At 49.7% G+C, this 23,441-nt stretch overlaps 1 protein-coding gene and 1 long non-coding RNA gene across 2 annotated transcripts in view; both read left to right on the top strand.

Annotated features, from left to right (window-relative positions):
* LOC138473641 (uncharacterized) overlaps positions 1-17,659 on the top strand; it is a 45,821-nt gene extending 28,162 nt beyond the window's left edge. Inside the window, exon 3 of the long non-coding RNA XR_011268825.1 lies at positions 17,526-17,659. This is a non-coding gene — a long non-coding RNA (uncharacterized lncRNA). The remainder of the gene's footprint in view (positions 1-17,525) is intronic.
* Positions 17,660-21,555: 3,896 nt separating this feature from the next.
* LOC138472372 (myb-related transcription factor, partner of profilin-like) lies at positions 21,556-23,074 on the top strand. The gene is made up of 2 exons (XM_069610509.1): positions 21,556-22,069; positions 22,464-23,074. Exons 1-2 carry the CDS (start codon positions 21,556-21,558, stop codon positions 23,072-23,074), a joined length of 1,125 nt encoding a protein of 374 aa, XP_069466610.1.
* Positions 23,075-23,441: the final 367 nt, after the last annotated feature.

Below are 23,441 nucleotides of genomic sequence, written 5' to 3'. Positions count from 1 at the left end.
CACGGTTTTCCTTCGGTTCTAATTTCGGATCGAGGTAGTCAATTTATTTCTCATTTTTGGCGAAGTTGCTGTCGGTCGGCTCAAATTGATGTGAGACTATCGACCAGTCACCACCCTCAGACCGACGGACAAACCGAGAGGACCAATCAAACTCTGGAACAGTATTTACGCTGCATGCTGCAACAAACTGAAAAAACTTGGAAAGATATCCTTTGGATAGCCGAGTATGCCTACAATAACTCTGTCCATTCGGGAACTGGGAAAACCCCGTTTTTTCTTTTGTACGGCAGTCACCCTCGAACCTCGGAGTTGGATCCCCTTCAAGATCTTGAAACACCAGCAGTAGACTACCTGCATTCTACAATCACCCAAGCCTTTAAGGAAGCTGTTTCTCACCTTCAAAGGGCTAAAGAACAATACAAGTAAGGAGCAGATCAACATCGGAAGGAAGCCCCTCACTATCAAGTAGGGGATCAAGTCTGGTTATCCACCAGATATCTATCTCTAAAAGGGCCACGCACATTCAACCCAAGATACCTTGGTCCCTATTCCATCACTACCATAGTAAACCCAGTAGCGGTCAAGTTGGACTTGCCCCCGCACATGAAGATACATCCGGTCTTCCACGTCTCTCTATTAAAACCCGTGCAACCTCAAACCCGACTAACAAAATCTCCAAAACCTATCCTAGTTGATGGAGAACTCGAGTTTGAAGTCAAAAGCATTCTGGACTCCAAGATCTCCAAATCTAAACTATTCTACCTAATTGACTGGAAAGGCTACGGCCCCCAAGAGAGATCCTGGGAACCTGCTGAATATGTCCACGCTCCTCGCCTCATCAAAAGATTTCACCGAACATTTCCTGACAAGCCAAAACCCCCGGAGAAGCCCGGTTTTCCCAACTCCCTTGGAAGCAGATCCATAACCCAGGTTCCGAGTGCCAACCAGTCCCAATTGGGACCTTTTGGACCCAGTCCTGGCGCCAGTGGCACCAGGCTCATAAATATGCCCAGTCCCAGCGCTGGAAGCGCCGGGCTCATAATGCTTGGGTGGACTTACCTGCAGCAGACCATGCTGCTTACTTGCCTGCCAGTTGAGCCTCTGATCCTTTTCTGTTTGGAACTACTTTTCCTGTTGGGTGGGGCTGGAGCCACTCCCTAGATTCAGAACACTGGAACTCTTCTGGAAGGCAGGAACTCTTTTTTTACCAGGAACTCTTTTCTTACTTAGGAGTGGCTGTGGAAGGAGACACCTAAGCACTACAGGAGGCTATTTAAACCACACCGGTGGATGAATCTTGCTTTGCGTTATTCTGCACCCTCTGCAGCAGAACGCTCATCGTGTCTTCTGCATCCGGTCCTGGGCCTAAGGAAAAAGGCTTACCATCCTGAATCCAGTCTTCAGCAACACCTATAAAGACAAGAAAGAACAGGTTAGCATTCCGGCATCTGAAAGGCAAAGGCTTACCTACTCTTCGTGCGCTCCGGAGGTCTTCACACTGCATTCCGGCATCTGAAAGACAAAAGCTTACCAACTCTTCGCACGCTCCGGAGGCCGTCGGCGCTGCATCTCGCATCTGAAAGGCAAAACAAGGTGCGTTTAAAGACATTGGGGAACTTAATACTCACGTGCCATTACTCCTTTCCACATCTAACCCAGTGGGTATCCCGGCACCCTGCAGCCGCTCCGAACTTGAACCTGCAAAATAAAAGACAGTTAGAGCGCTTTGTGAAGCTGGCAACAAGCGCTTACTTACGTGCTTCCAGGCGCTTCTATTCATCACACGGGCTCCATCTTCAACTCACTTCAGCCCGTCATCCGCCATCGCCGGAACCCTGCAAAACAAGAGACATCATTATTAAAGACTTTAAAGACATTTGAGTTACTCGAAACTTACCGTTCGTGCAGTAAACGGCGGACAGCAGTTCTCTGAAGTCAAGAGGCCTGCGCTACCTATCCAGTGAAGAAACTGGCTACAGCACCCTGCCCCGAGGCAGATGGAGAGCTCGGCATTCACTTACTTAAGGTGAGAGCGTTAACCTGTGGGGGTCTACAGGAGAGGAGAAGAGGAAAGAGATAGGGACACCCCAATAACCCCAGTTCATTAACCCCGTATTTTCTATCTGCAGACATCTTACTCTGCACGTCAGGCATACAGGGCACAGAGGTCCAGCCCAAAGAGCCAATCGGGTGCTGCACATCACCTTTGAAGATACGGTAGTCGCCCAGTCAAGACCGGCGCCTCTGCGAGAATCAGGTGAGCGTTACACTCACTCACCCAGCAGTGACAGTCACCTGCCAGCAGGCCCGACTCATGTCCCCCTGTACCCCCACCCACCCAGCAGTGACAGGCACCTGCCAGCAGGCCCCGACTCATGTCCCCCCACCCACTCACTCACCCAGCAGTGACAGGCACCTGCCAGCAGGCCTGACTCATGTCCCCCTGTATCCCCACCCACCCAGCAGTGACAGGCACCTGCCAGCAGGCCCTGACTCATGTCCCCCCACCCACTCACCCACCCAGCAGTGACAGGCACCTGCCAGCAGGCCCCGACTCATGTCCCCCCACCCACTCACCCACCCAGCAGTGACAGGCACCTGCCACCAGGCCCCGACTCATGTCCCCCCACCCACTCACCCACCCAGCAGTGACAGGCACCTGCCAGCAGGCCCAGACTCATGTTCCCTCCCAACACCTCATGAGGATCCACAATCATGGGCCTTATGGCCACCCAAATCACACCCCACGCCACTCCAGTCCAAACACACAACCAGGTATGACATCCACCCCACAATGAAATCCCCATCACATGATACATCCCAAATGGCAAATATGCACATCAACATATTTCTGTCAGACCCACACAATGGGTGCATGTGATTGAGAAAACACACATTGTGACATGCATGAAACCAAAGAGAGAATACCACACATTGAAGTAGGAAATAAAAATGTATTAAACACAATAGCAAGGGAATGAAAGGAAACACCCAAAAATGGAACTAAATAATGAAAAGCTGCATGTCCAAAATATAAACCAAAAATGCATGATAGCAAAATCCAAAGCAATCCGAAAGCACGTGTCCAAAGTGTCAGTCCGGCAAAACAAATCCAAAGTGCAAAAACAATAAAAAAACATTGATCCATGGAAAAATAAGAAGAAGCCAAATCCATTGTCGAACTATTTACAAAGTACAAATCCAGGGTCCATGTGCCCAATCATTGAAATTATACCTATAAAAAAATAACTACCTAATGAAGAACTATATACAAAAACGTGGGGCATTGTCCAAGCGCCCCAAAATAAATAAAAACAGAAAGGAAACCTACCACTAACTAACTATATACAATGGCGGTGGGCAAGTCCTACGGCTCACTCTGTGATGTCCCAGGCCAGGACATGTCAATGTCCTGGAGGCGGGCCTCTGCCCTGGCCCCGAGGTCTCGCAGGGATGCAGTCATGGCTTGTTCCAACTCCCGGCAAGTTGCCTCGAGGCACTCAGCCCGCCTCAACACCCGGCGCTTGGAGAACTCCGCCCTGACCATGGTGAGCCGCGCCGCTTCCGTCCGCCTCCGCTCTTCATCTATCGGCTGGCCCAACCGCCGCCACACGGAAGACACTCCCATTCCAGGGTCCTCCTGCCCTCCGGCCGATGCCTGCCCCTCTGATGTTGATGGCCCCGAGCCATCATCGCTCCCACCTTGAGCCTGCTGCTGCTGTCCATGTGCCCTGCCCGATGATGCCAGCGCATCCTCCATCTGCTGGTCTCCAGTTGGTGGGGTGTCCACCCCTGCTGGACCTCCGACTCCCGACTGTGGCAGGGATGGGAGCTCCACCAAGCTGGCTGCGTTGGTCGGGCCAGGTCCACAGGGGGCCCTGGTGGAATCTGGGCCGGAAGGTGGCAGGGAGAACGACTGGCGCATAGTCTCCACAGAGTAGGAGAGGGCCGCCAGAGTGCTCGACACATGTAGGAACCCTCCGACCAGGGCCCTTCCCAACTGTGCCACGTTGCCACGCAGCTCTTCGTGATGGCGTGCGTGGTCCCCCCAGGAAGCACACACGTCATCACGAATGACACACGTGCGCAACGCGACACCAATCAGGACGGAACCCCTACGGTCAGGGGTCTCCTCGTCCGCAGGACGGGCCTGGGACGGGGCATCCCTGCTGGTGCATGGTGGTGCAGTCACAGGGTCAGGGACAGTGACATGCACAGGCCCCCCCGCGGTGACCTGTGCTGCCTCCAGCCCCTGGCCCTGGACTGCACCACTTGCACCAGTGGTACTACCCCCACAAGGCCCCATGTGCGGCTCAGTAGCGGCCTCCTCCTCCTCTGTGGAGACCACCAACCTGGATGTCTCTGCACCGTCTTCTGCCATCGCAAGCCTCTGTGGGGGCTCACCCGGCCCTTCCGCTACAGCCGTAGTGGCAGACGCGGCACCAGTCCCCGCGCTCCCAGATGATGGCAATTCCTGGGAGGGTGGCTGGGCTTTGCGTCGCCGCCCGGTGGAGGCATCCCCGCCGCTTTGCTCCACAGCGCCGTCTCTGCCCGCTTCTTCACTCGATGCTGCGTAGAGGGAGACATAGAACACAAGCATCAGGGTACTGTACAATAGTCCCCTAGACAGGAAGCAATAACACATGAGTGGCTCTGTCAAATGTCACTTCCATCCTCTCCCTCCACAATACATGGGTGAATGCACGCAACACACATGCAGAAACAGGCACGGCACATGCAATCAACATCAGCATCCATGTACAAGGGCCTCTATTGACAGAAATGTTGGCTTCAAACTCACACGCATCATGGCTCATACTGATCTCATGCACACAAATCACCGGAGGGTCATGCATCAGGGCTTGTACACCACAGACACATTGAATACAAGGATGACTAGACTGCATAAGTGAATCAACACATCGTCAGGGAAATGTGTCATGCATCCATGGCGTTTCAAAGTCACACACATGCTTCTCAGACACACAGACATGTATACCATACATGTACATGAGAGCAGCACCCATCTCTCACACCCCATCCATGTCCAAGAACAGAGACAGGCATGCATTCATGTGTGCATTCTGCATGCTACTCCCCATGTTGCATTGGAACACGTGCACCATCCATGTGGTTCACGCATGACTGGTCTCACATGCATTACCATGATGCCCTGCACACACACATCCATACATGGCGTATGTCACACCTACAGGCAAGTAGCTGACTACCAGCACACTGCAACATGCCCTGTTTCACACAGCAATGCATGGCCAGTTACCACTCAACTCCAGACGGGTCTTCCTTTCAAGGATCTGGACGTGGAGCGCTGGGTTTATGCTTTCCAGGACCCTCATCTGGATTTTGCTCAGGCTGACCCGGCACCCCTCTGCATTCTCTGCCTTTAAGAGGCACCGGACCTTGCTGAGGGTCCTGGCCCTGAAGTCCTCCCAGCGCTTCAGGACGTGCTTGATGTTGCAGGTTGCCACCCCCTCCGCGTTGATGGCAACCACTACGTCCTCCCAGATCCTCTCCCGTCCTTCCTTGTTGCCGCACGATGGTGTGAAGAGGGCATCATAATGCCCCAGAACTTGCTCCACCAGGGTACCAACTTCCTTATCGCTGAAGCTGGTAGTCCTCTGCCTCTCTGGCTGGGGGTCGCCAGTGGTCTCGGATGGTGTTTGCCCCGACATGGCGACCCCCGAGGCAGGTGTGGGTGGGCAACTGGGTCCTGGGGCTGGGCTGTGGAGCGATGGTATCCCAGTCGGGAGTCTTCTGTTCCAGCAGGGGTGGACACAGCAACTGGACCCCTGCAGATGGCTGATGTGCAGGCACCAAATAGCAGGGCACGTGGGCAGCAGGCAGGCAGGCAGCAGAAGATGGCAAGTGGGAGCGTGCTCGGAGCTCTGGGGGGCAGGAAAATGACCTTTTGGGCAGGAGCGTGTTCTTCCGTGTGTTGTTGCGTGGCCAGCTTGATACGGAGAGATTTGGCATGTGAAAAAACTGCACGTCAGCGTGTAATTCGAGGAAAGGTCCTTAGCGCGTATGCGCGTCTGTGACGTCACGCGCAAGGGCGTTGCCCTCAACACGGGTGCATGTTGATTGTACACGTGCAATAACTGCACGTCCGGGTGTCATTGCGTGCAATTGGAGGAAATGGCCTTAGCGCATATGCGCGTAAGTGACGTTGCACGTGTGGGCTGGCTCAAAAGGCACGTGTATGATGCCATTTTCTCGTACGTGCTTTTTGTGTAGAGCGAGTGGGTGATTCTTGTACTTCTTGTCGGTTCACACGCGATTACTTCACAACGGTTCCAGTTCGTACTCCCTGTTTACTCAGACAGCGTTCAATTCTTCTTTTGGCGGGGGTGTTGTCAACGCGCACACGCACGTCTTTTTCACGTTCTTTTTCCAGGCAGACGGTCAGTCGCAGTCGCGCACATATTTTCCAACTGTGGTTGCCCCCATGTGTTGCGTACCCCTTCAGAGGTCATTATAGGCTGCGTGTATCACGCGTATGCTTATTTTTGTGTTTCTGGGTGCCACAGCATAGTGCGGGTTCATTTTTCCATGCACGTGGTCTACCAGGGGTTGCATGCACGTTTAATATTGTTTTCGGGGTGCCTGTGCGTTGCGTGACCCGTCATCTTCCCTCAGGGGTCCCAGACAGCCTTGCTAGAGCACTAGGGTACGAATTCCATCTAGTACCCTACCCCTTTCATCCCAATTGCCCAGGACAATTGTTTACTGCAACTCCCATACGCACAACAACATCAGTGCCATGGTTGGGAGGCGACCAAGCAGTAAGGGAGGCAAATGTGGCTGAGCTCAAAGATGTGGGCATGGTAGGGGACGTGGCCAGGATGTGCAGGGTGGCCCAAGAGGCCAGTGTGTGGAGGACCAATTGGGGCCACCTATGCCCCCCCAATGGTTGGGGGAAATGTAGCTCACACCATCCCAGCTCAGCCCTTGTTAAACCAGCCCATATTGTCAACTGAACCGGCACAGGATGACTCCCAGGCTGACTTCCGTGTCACCAAGTCTAAGCCACGTGTGGCGGTGAAAGTTGCTGTCACCATGCCACATGGATCTGGGGCAGCAATGTCATCTGCTGCCCCAAGTAGCCAGGGTGAGGAGGCTGCAGGGGAAGCTGCATCTCAATCCACCCCAGCTCCGAGTCTCCCAGCCGGAACAGTGTTGGTCCAAGTCCATCACACCAAGGTTGGTCCTGCCAACATCACCCTGCAGCCAATGCCTGCAGTGAGACCTTTGGTCATTGTGCCTTTGGAAACTTCCAGCGCCCAGTCCACCTGCGCTTCTGCCCCTACCAACCAGAGCGGCGTAAGCCACTCAAGATCAGCACCACCTTCCAAGAAGAAGAAGGGTGCTCTTGCAGTACAGGCTGGGTCCCCAGACACGGCTACACACTCCGGCACGTCAAGGAAGCCAAGTTTCAATGACACCGAACTAGATGCACTTGTGGCCTATGTGTTGGCACATAGCCGAGAAATGGTGGTGACTGCAGGGTGCAAGACTACGCCTGCTCAACGTAGGGCCCACTGGCAGACCATCGCGACCCGCATTAGTTCCCTTGGATTCGTGAAGCGCACAGCTGATGCTTGCTCTAAGCGGTGGAATGACCTGAAATGCAGAGCAAAGGACAAGCTGGCTTCCAATCATGCCTCTACTCTGGTGACTGGCGGTGGGTCTCCACCAGAGGACGACCAACTCACTGAACATGAGTCTGTCGCTGGAGGCTTCATCACAGAGGATCAGATCCGAGGCGTGGGAGACCTACCAGATCTTGAAGCATTGTCCGCTGAGTGCCCATGCATGTGTGTGCAATCCATGTGTATGTTGCTTGAGTGATGTGTTCTGATTGAGTGCCAGGTGAGGCTGTGTAGTCATGACTGGTATGGGTCACCCATGTGGTCCCTCCAAACCATTCCCCGGCCATGGGTTTGGGTATGACAGTATCCCTTCTGACCACAGTTGCCAATTTGCACCAGATTACTGCAGTTGCCCTTCAACTGTCATCTTGCAACAACATTGTTCAAAATGTTTTCCTGTTCATTCAGCCTGATTGTTTCAATCCTTGCCATTTTTACCACACATTTTTTTGCCGTACTGCCACAAATGTAACATACTTCTGTCATAGATTACACCCCACAATGGGCCACATTTATTACCTTGTTATGGGAATGATTTAACCATTCAGGCTGATTGAGTAATGGGCTGCACACAATCATTTTTGGGCCCTGTTTGAATGTTGAATATGACTGATGACTGTTGTCTTCTGTCATGTTGAAGTGACCAACCATTGATGTATCCATCTGCCTGCCATCACTGCATCAGTGAGCACTGGATTTGTTGCAGCGTGTGGCACATGCATGTTTTGTCACACTATTTTGCATGTTTTATCTCATGATGTCCATCTCACATGGATGGGTGACAGTACTTATTTCCTACCATATGGCTGTACTTGTCTAATGTACCATGGCTATGCTACGTGCCATCTGTGTGCTGGCATGTGTCATGTATGTGTATTGGACATGCCACTCACAGGCTAATGTGTGATGCCAGTGCTATCCAGCATGCAGCACATGTGTTGCTTTTCCATCTTGGAGTCCTGAGTGTCTGCTTTTTGCCTCCCCTTCCAACTCAATGACATTGCATGCATGCCAGGGTTATTGTCATGTGGGACATTTGTAATTTATGTACTGGATCTCTTCCTCGTCAGGCCTATGTGTGTGCTATGGTGCTCATGCCTGTTTCCATTTGTTATCTTTCACGTTTTTGCAGGTGATGACGCACTTGATGCTGTTGAGGAGGAGGAGATGGTGCAGACCCAGGAGGAATCACAGCCACAACCGGGCATCACTGGAGGACGTGGGGTGGTGGTGGGTGAAAACCCATTTGTCCTACAGACCATGCGGTCCACGGGTGTCTCTGGGTACACCTCCGGAGACCTCTATGGATCAGGTGCTGAATCGGACATTGAGACATATGTGCCATCGCAGGTGAGTGTTTCTGGCAGGGATGCCGTTCTGTCCAACCCACCTGCACCGGGGGTAGACCCCTCCATGGGGATTTCAGTGTGTCATGCCTGCTAGACATATCTCTGGACAGGGAGCAACCTCTCCATACAGAATGAGTTACGCTCATAGAACCGCTAGACCGTTCTATTCGAAATGGAGGTTGTTTGATGCATTGCCAGGAAAACAACGTCTGCATTTTTCACGTCGTTAAATTCACGTGACTTAGTTCCGTCACGTGTGTTATGGCAGTACGTACATAAGCAGCGTGGAAACATCGCTCGCTGCTTCTGATTAAATCATTTTTGGCGTTTTTGTAGCTGAACTCTGGACCTGCGTCCTCGCATTCCCTTCAGCAACTTCTTTGGCCTTTCGTAGCATGTTTTCCTCCACACGCTAATTCCTGGAGCTGTGTATCCTGTTCGCATTCTAATCTCCACGCGGACGCTGTCTTCAAGCGCGGCTGTCCTGGGCTGCGTGTATCCTGTTCACGTGCCAAATCTCCACGCGGACGCTGTCTTCAAGCGCGGCTGTCCTGGGCTGCGTGTATCCTGTTCGCGTGCCAAATCTCCACCCGGACGCTGTCTTCAAGCGCGGCTGTCCTGGGCTGCGTGTATCCTGTTCGCGTGCCAAATCTCCACACGGACGCTGTCTTCAAGCGCGGCTGTCCTAGGCTGCGTGTATCCTGTTTGCGTGCCAATTCTCCACACGCAAATGCTGTCTCCAAGCGTGGCTGTCCTGGGCTGCGTGTATCCTGTTCGCGTGCCAAATCTCCACGCGGGCGCTGTCTTCAAGCGCGGCTGTCCTGGGCTGCGTGTATCCTGTTCGCGTGCCAAATCTCCACGCGGACGCTGTCTTCAAGCGCGGCTGTCCTGGGCTGCGTGTATCCTGTTCGCGTGCCAATTCTCCACACGCAAACGCTGTCTCCAAGCACGGCTGTCCTGGCTGCGTGTACGCTGTCGCGTCCAATCCTGCACGTGGTTTTCTGAACTACTTTGAACCTTTGGTACCTGTGATAGTTAACAGGTGAACTTCTATTTTTTGTTCTTCGTGGGAAAGGAAGTATTTCATGAACTATTGGAAGGTGATTGTGCACAGTACTTTGGACGCTATCCTGTGGTGCACCAACCCGGTATCTAGCGTGAGACTCGTGTCGTTCGGGATAAGTCTCCCTTACTAATCTTCCCCTCCTTTGCCGTTGGTTCAACTCCTGGTTTTCTTAAAGAGACTTTTGTTGGATACTTCAGTTCTTGCCATAAGGTCAGTGTTTTGAATTAATGCTAATACTGTGCTATCATAGTGAGTTGAGTTGGGACAGTTTCTTATGATACTTTATCTATCCTAGGCTGACTTCCGATACAATACCCACGCCCTTTCCAGTGATCCATCTCTCTGCCAGTTTCATCAGTAAGAGAGTTGTATCATTTGGAAGGTCTAATTTGACTTCCCTACAATCAAGTCGTGTGAACAAGGATCCGGAAGAGCCCTACCAATTGTATCCTTTTTTGGTTACTGTATCCTTTCCAATTGATACATTGGTGATTTATGACAAGTGTTGGAAAGTCCGCCTTTGGCGGTTATGGATGCAGGGTCACACTCCACAATATTTGCCCCTGTTCCTGGGCCAGCAGATCAAAGGAGGAATGCAGTCCTGCAGCCTCAGGCAGTGCCAGCACAGCAAGGTGCACATCGCCTTGCCCCAAACAGGTGTGGTGCCCGCCAACACAGTGGCCGTGCGCCACCAGGCAATACTGTGTGGGAGAACTCCATGTACACTATAGCAGCACAACAGGGGGCATTGTGTGAAATGATGGCTCAGGCAATGGATAGGGTGGCCACTTCCATTCTTCCCCCTGAAAGGCAGATGGAGCTCCAGCAGCAGGCAACAGACTCCATTTGCCACTCACACAGGGAGGACATGTTGGCGTCCAACAGGGACCGACGGGCTGGACTGGAGACTCTGCGCACAGCCATATATGTAGAGTCACAGGCCTACAGGGCAGCCCTCAGGTTAGAACACAGCTCCCTCAGAGATACTCTGGGTGAACTAGAGGTGTCCCGGAGTACAAGGGCAGAACAGCAGCTGGAGCAGCTGACACGTACACTGTCAGATGAGCTCCAGGCAACCCGTCAGGAGATCCGGGCATCACGCAAGGCCATGCAGGCAGAAATGCGTGCTACCCGTGAGGTGCTGCATGGGGATCTCCGTACCATTATCCTCCAGAACCAAACCTTCCACACCCGCATGCTTGCTGCCATGGAGGACCATACCAGGGCTTTGCGTGGTCTGCCTCCCATATCACGGCCACCTCCTGATGTAGCAGCAGAGGGTGATGACAGCAACGACAGTTCTCCCACTGTAGCGTAGCCGTGCAGATCATGAGCCCATGGAGGTTTTTTTTTCTCTCAACGTCCACGCATGTGGGTGTTGGGGTGCACCCTGTACCTCATCCCTCCTGGGTGGCCTAACTCCCCACCCCCCCTGGTCCAGACATGACCATTTGAGATTTTTTTAAAAAATATTTTTTTACAGTGTATTGCTTTGTGTGCCTCCCGTAGGCATCCACTGTGTATTCCAGCTGGGCACATGCAGGCTTGTCCTGTCTTTGGGTTAGATGCTTGGGTTCTTGACACACACACCCCTCCTGCTTCCCCTTTCCATGGGCTTGCAAAGGGTGTGAACAAGTGACAGTAACTTACACAGTGACATTGGGCTCCCATGAGTTGTGTGGCCAGTCTGTAGTCAAAACTGTGTGTACATCCCTAGTGGGGATTGTTGTTCGATTCTCCACTGCATGGTGGATTGATATTTGCTTGTGCAACCATGTCTTTATCCTTATATACATGTAGCTTTTTCATGTCTTAACAAGCCCATCTCCTTTGCAGATGCAGTTCATGTTGTATGCAGTACACTGACACATTTGCCTGACAGCAACACTCTGCAGTTGGAAGGGGTCGATGTGCTGCCTTAGTCAGGTTGTTACACTTGCAGTACTTTCATTTTTTTCTGTCATATATTGGCACTGTTTCATCCTGTACTGATGTCTTGTGTTGCTGGTAAGTATTTATTCATGTGTGCTGTTTCTTATTGATTGCTGAGAGCATATTTTCTGTGGCCTGTTTACATTAGGGACAGTGCACTTTGTGACACTTGTGTCATGTGCTATGCATTAATTTGGTTGCTTTCACATTGCATGCCATGCCATGGTGTGTTGGGTAGCTGAGATGGGGAGGGGTTGGGTGACATGGCACTATTTTTATGTGGTATTTTGCAAGGGGGTAGTCATTCATGTTGATTGAATGTGTGTCTTTTTGTGACACAGCATTGGGTGTCTTTAAGTAGGTAAGGATGCACACAATGTAACACTTCCAGGTGAACAATCTCAGGTTGGAATGGTTGTGACAGTTGACTGTCCCTTTTGTCATCATCATTGATTGTCAGCTGGTATGTGCCAGGGCTGTGTGCACTCCGCAGGGGTGGGATTTTAGGTGAAGTAATTTGCCACCAGCTAGGTACGGGCTGCCTCAACACGTGCCCTTTCACCTCCCATGCGCAGCGGCCGTGCATGTGGTTGGGGATGTGGGGGCACCACCATGTCCACTGGCACGCCCCGGCGGGTTGCAACGTTGTGCAGGACACATGCTGCCACTATGATCCTGCACACTACTAGGGCGCATATAGCAGCTTCCCACCAGAGCGCTCAAGGGAGCGAAAGCGTGACTTGAGCACTCCGAATGTGCGCTCCACTATGCCCGGGTTGCAATATGGCCTGTGTTGTATCTTACCTCGGGTGGTGTGTTGGGGTTCTGAATTGGCGTCATCATGTAGGTGCTCAGAGGGTAGGCACTGTCCCCTGGGGAGGTGATGATGGCTATCATTAGTCGGGTTTTCACATTACTCAGTATCTGACATGCATGCATGTGCAGAGGCATTTATACTCACCAATCAGCCATGTGTCGCCATGCCGCCCAGCTTCCCGGTTTAGAGGTGACATTCTGAAAATGAAACTATCATGGCTTGACCCTGGATAGTTGGCATATACTGAAGTGATGATTCCCTTGGCATCACATACTACCTGCACGTTGATTGAATGCCAGTGCTTGCGGTTTCAATGTATGTGCTCATTATCAAAAAGATAATCCAGAAGTTTGGGCTGACATTCTGTTAATTATGTATCAAAAAATCATAGATACCGGAAGGATGCCTAACTCCTGGAAGACCGCTAACATCATACCTATATTTAAGAGTGGTCAACGTAATTTGCCAGAGAATTATAGATTAATAGCACTTACGGATGTTCCTAGTAAAATCTTCTGCACTCTGATATTAAAAGAAATCCATAAGTGGATCATTAGCGAAAATATACTAGATAAAGCCCAAACAGGCTTTAGGAAAGGCTGTGCAACGACATATAATATCTTTATACTAAATACACTTATTGAGCAGGCTAATCAAGATAAAAATCTACCACTATATGTTATCTTTGTTGATTTTACCTCTGCCTTCGACTCGATAGAGCGGGGGCGTCTTTGAAAGAAACTCGAAGCTCGAGGCATGCCTGCAAATTTGTTATATCGGTGCAGGATGGTATATGATGATAGCAAAGCCCAGATGCGTTTAGATAATCGAGGAACTCTATCTGAACCTTTCAATATTCTAAAAGGTGTGAGACAAGGTTGTGCGTTAGCGCCCATCTTTTTCAATCTGTTTATGTCCGACTTTGGTAATATCTTTAAAGATAAAATTAATGCTTTTCCCAAAATCGGCTCCCATAAGATGGGGTGGATCTGCTATGCAGACGATATAATAATCATGGACAACACATATGTGGGTATTTGTAATAGTGCCTCGGCCCTAAGTGAATATGCAGAGACAAATGGTCTTATAATTAATCGAAAAAAAACTCAATTTATGAGCTTTGGGGCCCATTGCTGTAAATAAAATTCCATATTATGCTCATTGGGAACAATAAAAAAAGTTAATAGCTATAAATATCTTGGCCAGGAAATATGTGGTGAAAGGAAGAAAATGAATCCACTAGTTCAAAAGAATAAACGAACCAAGATAATGGCAACGTTAGCAGCTGTTGTAAACTTCTCCAAAAAAAACAGCGGGATTTAGCCTACTGGGAATTATTAACCTATATAAGCAAAAGCTGGTGTCAATGTTCCTGTATGCTTTGGAAGCTTCCTTCTCTGATTGGTCGGATTTGGCGGATGTGATGGAAGGTGTGATATGGAGGAGAATATTAGGCCTTTCTAATTATACACCTATCCAGACTATCCGGTTAGAACTGGGGCTGATATCTCTATCTACCCAAATCGACCTAAACAGAGCAAAGCTATATATCAAAATGAAATATGCACAGCAAGGTTCACTACTGCATATAGTTCATGATGGGCTTAAGGGAGGAAATATGTGGGCTTTGAATAATTTCCAGAAGAAAATCGAGGATATCTTTGAGAGAACTGCTTTTGTCCCTAAATGGGAATACGGAGAGGGGGCGGTGTTGAAGTCCCTAAAAGATTCCTTGGAAAAGTGGGACTGGACTCATAGTAATGATAGGGTTGCAGAATTTGGCTCTTTAGGTTCATATGCAAAACTTCCTTTCCTGTATAAAAAATCTCAGTTTTATCTAAAGCTTATGCCCTCAAAGGTTAATCGGAAAATCTTCCCGGATATGAGGCTAAACCGACTTAATGTTCTCGGTGTGCGAGGTGCCTGGTTAAATATCCCGGAGGAAAGAAGAATGTGTAGACTGTGTGGCAGTAAACAAGAGAAAGAAACCATATGACATGTGATAACCTGTTGTAAGAAAATGAGCTCTATATATGAGAAATATTTTGAAAAATATCTAGCAGAATATGAACATGATTTTAACCATATTGCTAGTGAAAGGTTTTGGTTGAGATGTTTAGCAGGGTGGAATAAGAATCTTATAATTGAAACCACTCAAATCTGGAAGGTGGTAAACTTCCGTCTAAGGCAGTTTGAAGCAAATGTGAAATTATTAGTGGATTTATAAGTTGGCTCTATATAAGAGTAGGGCTTGACCTGAGCTATAAAGTTTCTCGGGGGGGGGGGGGGGGTAACCCACTCCTGAAAAGGAAATGAATGAGATCTAGCTACCTGCAGGAGAAACGTACATATGTATGTCAATTTAACAATTTAGTGCAAGTAAATATGAAAGCCCCTTAGTTTTAATTTTAATAATTGTACCTAGATCTGTGACAGATGTAAATGTAGGTACTTTTATCCTTATCTTTGATTTTTGCTGTATGATACTGACTTTGTATGAAATGTTTGGATTTTCATTTTAATTTGCTACTTGTATGTTTATACTGTTTTGTGAAAAGTTCTTTTGAACTGAAACACAATAAAATAAAATCATTAAAAAAAATATATGTGCTCAATGGCCCTGGGAGGACGTAGAGCCACATGGGTGCAATCAATGGCACCTAGCACTTTGGGGAATGTGCCACCCCGTAAAAGTCCTGGACCACGGCCTGCCTTTCTGCAGGTGTTCTGGGCATGTATATGTGCCTGCGGACTGAGGGGCGTGCAGTCATAATGGCCAACACCTGGTGTAGGCAGCGTGACTGCGTGGCCTGTGACACACCCCCCACTATAGCCAAGAAGTGCAGTACATTGAGCACCTTTTCCAAGGGGCTCAGTGCTTGCGAGCACAGCGTGGGTGATGTGAGGTCATCCTTCCACTCACTCACCAGGTCAAAGATTATGTGTGGTGCAAACCTGTACCTCCCATACACCTGGTCATCAGGCATCCCAAAAAGGCTGGTCCTGAGTAAAAAAAATGCGGGGCCAGGCTATCCTCCTCCTCCTGCGGTGTCCCACAACCCCTGCTGCGAAGAACGGTATATCCATTGTAGCGACTGAGCTTGTGTGTTGTTTGCGTGCACTTTTATGCTGCGCGGGGCCGCCTACGCCTGCTTCCTGCTGGCATACGTGTTTCCGGATTAGCGCGTCTTTTTTTGCGCACGCCTTTCCCCTGTTCGATTCCATTAATACGTGTTGTTGGCGCGCGTGTGGGCATTGCAAGCATTTACCTCCTGTACTTCCCCCATATTCCCACATTTTCACGCATTGTTCCCCATTCCACGTGTTACGCCCCGTGTTCCGCCACTTTTCTTGTGTGCGCTGCGCTATGTGTGCTTTCCCTGTGCGCATAGCGCACGCCGTTTAATGACGTGTGCGCCCGCGTGCGCCACCCACAATTTTAGCGCACATCCCAGGATTTACACGCGCACTGAATTCCATGAATCGATGTGCGCGGCTTTGGCACGCGTGTGCTGCGATTTTCACACTTGCGCTGCGATTTTCACGCTTGCGCTCCCCTTTTCGGAGCACATTTATTCCATGATTCGGCCCGATAATCTTTGTCTGATATTATGTAATGCTTTTTTTTGCCTTCTGTAACCCCTTTTCTCTGTGTCTAATTCAAAGGATATGAATTATTTCCATCACATGTAAAGATTTCGTTTGACAAATAATGATTGGAAAATGTTGGTTGTGTATAGATCAACTATGAGCAATTTGAACAGTGTTTAAGTTTTGATTTGAAAAAAGACCAGATTGGTCGAAACAAGTGTTGGCAGCAATTGTAAATGATTCTTTTTTGTTGTAGATAGACATTTGTTTTTTTTTTTTTTTATATTTTCCATGCACAGGATTTCAAATTACAACACATGAGGAAAATGAAAACAAACCCATAAATCATCATTAGTGAACTGGGAGCAGAAACATGGTGTTACATTCAGCACAGTTACGACATCAATCAGTTACCATCATTATTCACATTGCAACGCTCCAGATATTGCCAGAAGTCACCCCAGGTGTCCCGTGGGCGACAGGTCGGGGTCTGGAGATGATTGAACGTTTCTTCCTTGTTATTTGCCGAACTCATATCATTAAGCCAAGTAGCGTACGTGGGGGCCTCCTTTCACGTACAGCGCATCAGGGTGGCCCTTTTCGCTAATATAAGACCTAGATTAACAGATGTGCGCTTTAGGGGGTTCTGTTTTTTTACATATCCCAGCAGACATACTGAAGGTTCCCAAACTAGAGGCTGGCCCACTATATCATCCATTGCTTGACAAATTGCCTCCCATTACCCCAATAATGCCTGACAAACCCACAGCATATGTACACTATCTGCTTCTAATGCATTGCATCTAGGGCATCTCCCTTCCAGGGAGGAGAACATTTTCTTAAAGCGAACAGGTGTGTTTGTTTATGATCTTAAAATGAATCAATCTATGTCTACTGTTCATTGATACCCTCTTTTGTCAACAGACATATTTGGGACCAAGTGGTGTCGGCAAAACTGACGCCTAGATCCGTCTCCCGTTTACCCCTTATATCCATCATCTGTGTACCCCAGGACATCTGAACCAGTTTATATAGCGCAGACACAGATTTTTTTCCGGTGTTGGATGAAAGCAAGTAATTAAAACACTGATGTGTTTCAGGTTCCTGCAGAATTCCTGGCCACCCCAATGCTGTGGTTGACCGCAATCGAAAATATTGGAGTCTATGTAGCAGTGTTTCACCAACATGTACTTTCACCAAGTCCCCGGAGATAAACACCTCTCTGCAGAACAAGTAACCCAGGTATAAAACACCAGCCTCTCGCCAGTGTGCCGCCAATAGCTTGTCCCGTGTGGTGCCCAAAAAAGGTGTATCCCAAAGTGGCATAGCCTGGTTATAGAGCACTGTGTTCCCAGAGTGCTTGACCAATCTAGTCTATGATGTTTGTGTGGCTGATGGATATGACGTTTTGTGTGTCCCATAAGTGTATGTATCAATAAGGATGGATCTGCTCTTTGTCTCTCCAGCCTTTTATTCAGCGATTTCTGACTCCCATCCACCCAATATATCGTGTAATAAGCCGGAGCAGCCAAGTAGTACAATTCGTAGTCCGGCGCGGCTAACCACCCAGACCCATATGATAATGCGAGCCGCTGCCATTTTATATGAATTTGCCCCATCAGACAAATGCAGAACACACCCACAGAATATTATCAAAAAAAGATCCACCTGGCCACAGTGGTATAATGCTGAATAAATAGAAAAATGTGGGTAATACAATCATTTTTATCAATGCCACCCGCCCAATCAATGAGAAGCGGCGCTGTTCCCAGCGCTCCAGTTTGGTGCTAATTCAAAAATCAAGGGTTCATAATTAAGTGATTTGGTGAGAGTGGGTGTGTACGCAATCTCGACTTCTAGATACCTTATATTCGAGGGGGACCATTGTAGTCCGAACATATTGGCGGGTTCCTGTGTAATGTCTGTTAATGGAAAGACCTCTGATTTATTGCTGTTTAGGCATAGTCCAGAGTATTCCTCGAACTCATGAACTACAGATTTTATCTTCTGCAAATGTTCTTCTGGGTCCTTGATATACATCAGTATATCATCTGCGTATAACGTGATGAGTTCCACCCGCCCCGCGATAATAATCCCAGCGTTCTTGTAGCGAGCGCGGATGAGGTCTGCCAATGGTTCAATAACTAAGGCGAACAACAGGGGTGATAGTGGGCACCCCTGCCTAGTTCTGCCTTCTAGTACAAACGTCGGAGAGAGCAAACCATTTGCATAGACTCTAGCATATGGCTGTGTATACAGGATTTCCACCCATTTCTGAGAATTTGGCCCAAACCCGTAGTTATCCAATGCCCTAAACAAAAATGGCCAATATACCGTATCAAATGCTTTCTGCATCTCCAACGAGATAGCCACCCCACGAGCATTCTCCGGTATCTGAGCGATCACATTGTACACCCGGCGTATATTGAATGCTGTCGACCTGCCCGGTATGAACCCAGCTTGATCCTCAAGTACCATATATGGCATTAGAGGGTTTAATCTGGATCCCAACATTTTAGCAAACACTTTTGCATCTGTATTTATTAGAGATAGTTGTCGATACAATCCGCAATTGTCAGGAGGCTTGCCAGGCTTAAGCAATAAAATAATTATAGCCTCATGCATGGTCTCCGGTAGAGCTCCCACTGTCAAGGTCTCCAACCATACCAACAGTAGACGAGGGGGAAGCACATCCACAAGTTACTTGTAGAATTCAGCTCCAAGTCCATCCAACCCAGGAGCTTTCTCCCTCGGAAGATCGCGAATGGCTGTCTTTATTTCTTCCAGGCTTATCGGCTCTTCCAGCGCATCACGCGCCTCCGCCGATAATAGCGTTGTGGGATTCCCTTCAAGGTATTAGTTTATTTCTAGCTCTGTGGCGACACTTTTTGGGGAGTATAAATCCCTGTAAAATTCGTGGAACACTGAATTCACCTCGTCTACCGTGTTGGCTATAGAACGGTCCGGGCGTGCCACACATGGAATGGAGGAGCGGCCCCTATTGTTATGGACCTGTTCCGCCAATAGTTTTCCGCGTCTGTCATGCTCCCCATACCGAAGTGCCGCTGCAGGTCTATCGGAATACTGTAGCTCCCTATTGGCAGTGTCTCTGTATTTATCTAAGGCCTCCTTGATCCTGCAGCTTGTCTGGGGGGATGGATTATCGTGATTTCTCCTCTGCAGCTGCGCCAACGTCTCTTCATGTCTTACTAACTCCCTGCTAATATCCTGCAGCACTCCGACCTCTGTGGACATAGCTATGCCCCTTATGTATATATACTTTAAATGCCTGCCATAGGACGCTGTGTGTGCTCACTGACCCTTCATTCATATCAAAATAACAGTCAATGTTTTGCGCTATATTTACCCGGAAGGCTGGGTCTTCTAAGGAGGTGGGCTTAAAGCGACATTGCGCCTAGGTGTTGTGCTCCCGAGGATATCTAGTGAGATCAGTACTGGGGACTGGTCCGATAGAGTGCGAGGCAGTATCCTACAATCAACCACTAGGTTTAACAGTTTATGGGAGACCAATCATATATCAATGCACAAGTGCATGTCATGCACCGATGCGTAAAAAGAATATGCACTCTGAGTGCCATTAAGTGCACGCCAAACATCAATCAACCCCAGGTCCTCTATATGTGTAAGTATAGTCCGTGCGACAGTTGTCTAGGTGTCGTTGAGGTGCGGTCCAACTGTGTGTCTAATATAGTATTGAGGTCTCCCCTGCAGAGGACTAATGCAGTGGGATACCTGGCACATTCCTGAAATAGAGTATCATAAAAATCAGAGTCGTCCACATAGGGCCCATATACATTTATCAGGAGAACCTCCAATTTCCCCAGTCTCCCATGGACATAGAGAAATCTACCACATTCATCGCTTTTGGATCCCAAATAAACAAATGGTAGAGACTGATTCACCAATATCATAACCCCTCGTGATCTGGTAGAGTAGGACGTAAACTAACGTTGGTCCCCCCGCCCAGGGGCCACCCTATGCGCCTGATTATCTATCAAGTAAGTCTTCTGCAAGAACAAAAGTTTAACCCTAAGCCTGTTGGCGCATGAAGTAACTTTACGTGACTTCCTAGGGGATCCCAACCCTCATACATTCCAAATGAGTAGTGTCACATTACCCTGTCCGCCACCAGCCATAGACTTTATTCCATTTTACCATAGACATCATCAATTTGCATCTTTCCTCGCTGGGCCCATGGTGTGTTGCATTGATCCTGTGCATTTTACAACATTTACACCCCAACCTCCCCACAACAAATCCCTCCCCCACCCACATAGTGCCCCCAACTGTGACTATCCAAACCCTAACCCCATAACACCCCCCACCCTTCCCTCCCTACTAACGTATACACTCGCATGGGGGCCGCCGTGCCCGCAACGAGTGGAGGACCGCGCCTAAGCAATATTTCTTTTCTCTTCCCCCATAGCATGCATGCCATAACCAATATACTTTACTATCAGCACATTCTTGTTGCGTTATCATGAGTGAGAGACTCCATTACAGCTTTGTGTCAGGTCTCCATAGGCAACTTCCCCATCGGGAGCGGGATATTCGCCACAACAAATGTTGTGGCCTCCTCAGGGAATGTGAAGAAGTATGTTTTGTTCTTGAACTGTAGGCGCAGTCTGGCAGGGTATATCATAGCATAAGGAATTCTGCGAACCCGTAGGAGCTTCTTGACACTCCTGAATGTGCATCTTTTTTGCTGTACTGCCAGGGTATCGTCTGGAAAAATACGAATTACACTGGATCCCATCTTCATCTCCTGCTTTTCAGGCGAGGCTTTCAACACAAGGGGCCTCATTACAAGTAGCGCGGTAAAAACGGGGTCATTACCGGCATGGCGGAACAAGCGGGTCCTTGCTCGTATGACCCCGCTAATAGCGGGTGATTACGAGTGCGCGAGCATGTGCGAACCCCCATGCCGGTAATGGCCATACCGGCATGCCGCAAAAAGCCCTCCAACCCCCAGATAGCGCCATCAAAGGACCTGCCGATACTGGCACCGCCTAGGAGGAACCCCTAAATAACGACCTGGTAATACCAACATGCTAATACCGGGCTCGTAAAACCGGACCCGGAAATAACGTCATTGCGCCGGAACGGGAAATGGCCCGGCGGCCATCTTTAAAAACACAATCCATTGCCATCCTCCCTAACCACCTCTTGATACCTGTTGAGCACTGTGGCAATACTTTGAGGATGTCAAAGGCTACCCGGAAGACCACCCCCCGGCTGCAGAAACAGCGTTTCTCCGACGCAGAATTGAATATGTTGGTGGACACTATTGCTGCACATGCAGACCTCATGAAATCCCATGACATGAAGCGTGAGGTCCAGCAGAAGAAAAAGGACATCTGGCAGGAGGTTGCCCGCAAGGTGTCGGCTGTGGAGACCACCTCACGTACTGTCAGGGACTGCTGTAAGAGGTGGGACGACCTCCGCTTGTGGGTCCGCAACATCATGTCAAGCAACAGGAGGGCGGTCATGGCCAAAGGCGGGGGTCCCCACTCTCCTGCAAAAATGATGCCCTGGGAGGAGACTGCACGCAGCTTCATCGATCCAGAGTTGATTGAGGGATTCAGGGAGATTGAGATGGGTGTGACATCATCCCCAGAAGGAGGTGAGTGACCCGGCACATCCCTGTAGGGGAAACCATGACATAGCACAAGTGATGTGGAAGAGAGTCTAGGCAAGGCAATGCACGTCCCTACACCCACATTAACATATCCAAGTCCAGATTGTGGCCCAAACGCTGCCACACAGAAATGCATGCTGAGTGCCAATCCCATAACCAACACACGGCCAACACACCTGGAGCATGCCCATGTAACACATCACACAAACCCCAAATCAACGGCATGCCACCTGCCATGCAATGAATGCCAAAATGCCCCCTCAGAACACCCTGTGTGACACACCTGTAAGACATGAATGAATGAATATTGAACAGCACAATTGTATGCCTGTGGCATGTAACACCATCACTGATGCCCTGCATCTCTTCTACTCCCCAGGCACCGATGAGGAAGATGCCAGACAAGAGAACACTGCAAGGGCATCCACGTCCCACCAAAAGAAAAGGACTACCACCACCACCACCTCCATGGCAGACAAGCAGGCCACACCCACAGGCAGTGTACCTGACCGAGTCGAAACACAGCCAACAACACCTGCTGCCAGTGTGCCAGACATACATCAGACCCAGCAGCCCACACCCACACCAGTTGGAGGGGAGTCCCTACATGCGCCGGCCAGTACCGAGGATGACTTGGATGGCAATGTGGACCTTGAGGGAGTCACAGAAGTGACTTGTCCACCCAGCCCAAGCCCCCGGTCCACCACCCAGCCCCATATTGAGCCCTCACCCACCTACAGCAGTGGTGATCCCTGCCTCCATGACTCGGACCTGAGCACCATCGAGGAGGACAGCACCCAGAATGCAGGCCCCGTCAGTGCACCACCCACCACTCCAGCTCCCACCAACACCCTTGAGTCGTGTCTGTCGAGGGTGGAGGCCCAACAGGAGGCCATGTTGGACCTCCTGCGGCAGTACATTGCCGATGGAGAGGAGAGCAGGCGGGGAATCGCCACTGCCATTGAGGGGACCACAGCGGCTATTGCATGAAATCACAGCCGCTGTGAATGCGTCGGCTGTGCTCATGAGGGACTGTCTGGGGGCATTTCAATCCTGCTCCACATGCAGTGGCCACGCCTTGGAGCAGGCGTGGAACCTGCCTCCGACTCATCAACAGCCACCACATCTGCATCCTCAGTCCCCACCAGCCCTGTGCGCCAGACCCGAAGGAGTGCACAGCACTCTGAGATGCCGTCCCCGGACAGCAAAAAGTCCCGGAAGTAGTGTGGGCAGACAATGGGAGTGGAACACATGGTTGGGGTGAAGGGGAGCATTCTATGGAGTACATTGGGGGGTTTTGGGGGTTTGTGGGGTGGGTTTAGGAGTTCACTGGGGGTTTTGGGGGTTTGTGGGGTGG

The sequence above is a fragment of the Ambystoma mexicanum genome, chromosome 8 (assembly GCF_040938575.1).
Source record: "Ambystoma mexicanum isolate Mex_15411 chromosome 8, UKY_AmexF1_1, whole genome shotgun sequence".
Lineage (NCBI taxonomy): Eukaryota > Metazoa > Chordata > Amphibia > Caudata > Ambystomatidae > Ambystoma > Ambystoma mexicanum.
This window is presented reverse-complemented; position numbering and strand designations above follow the sequence as displayed.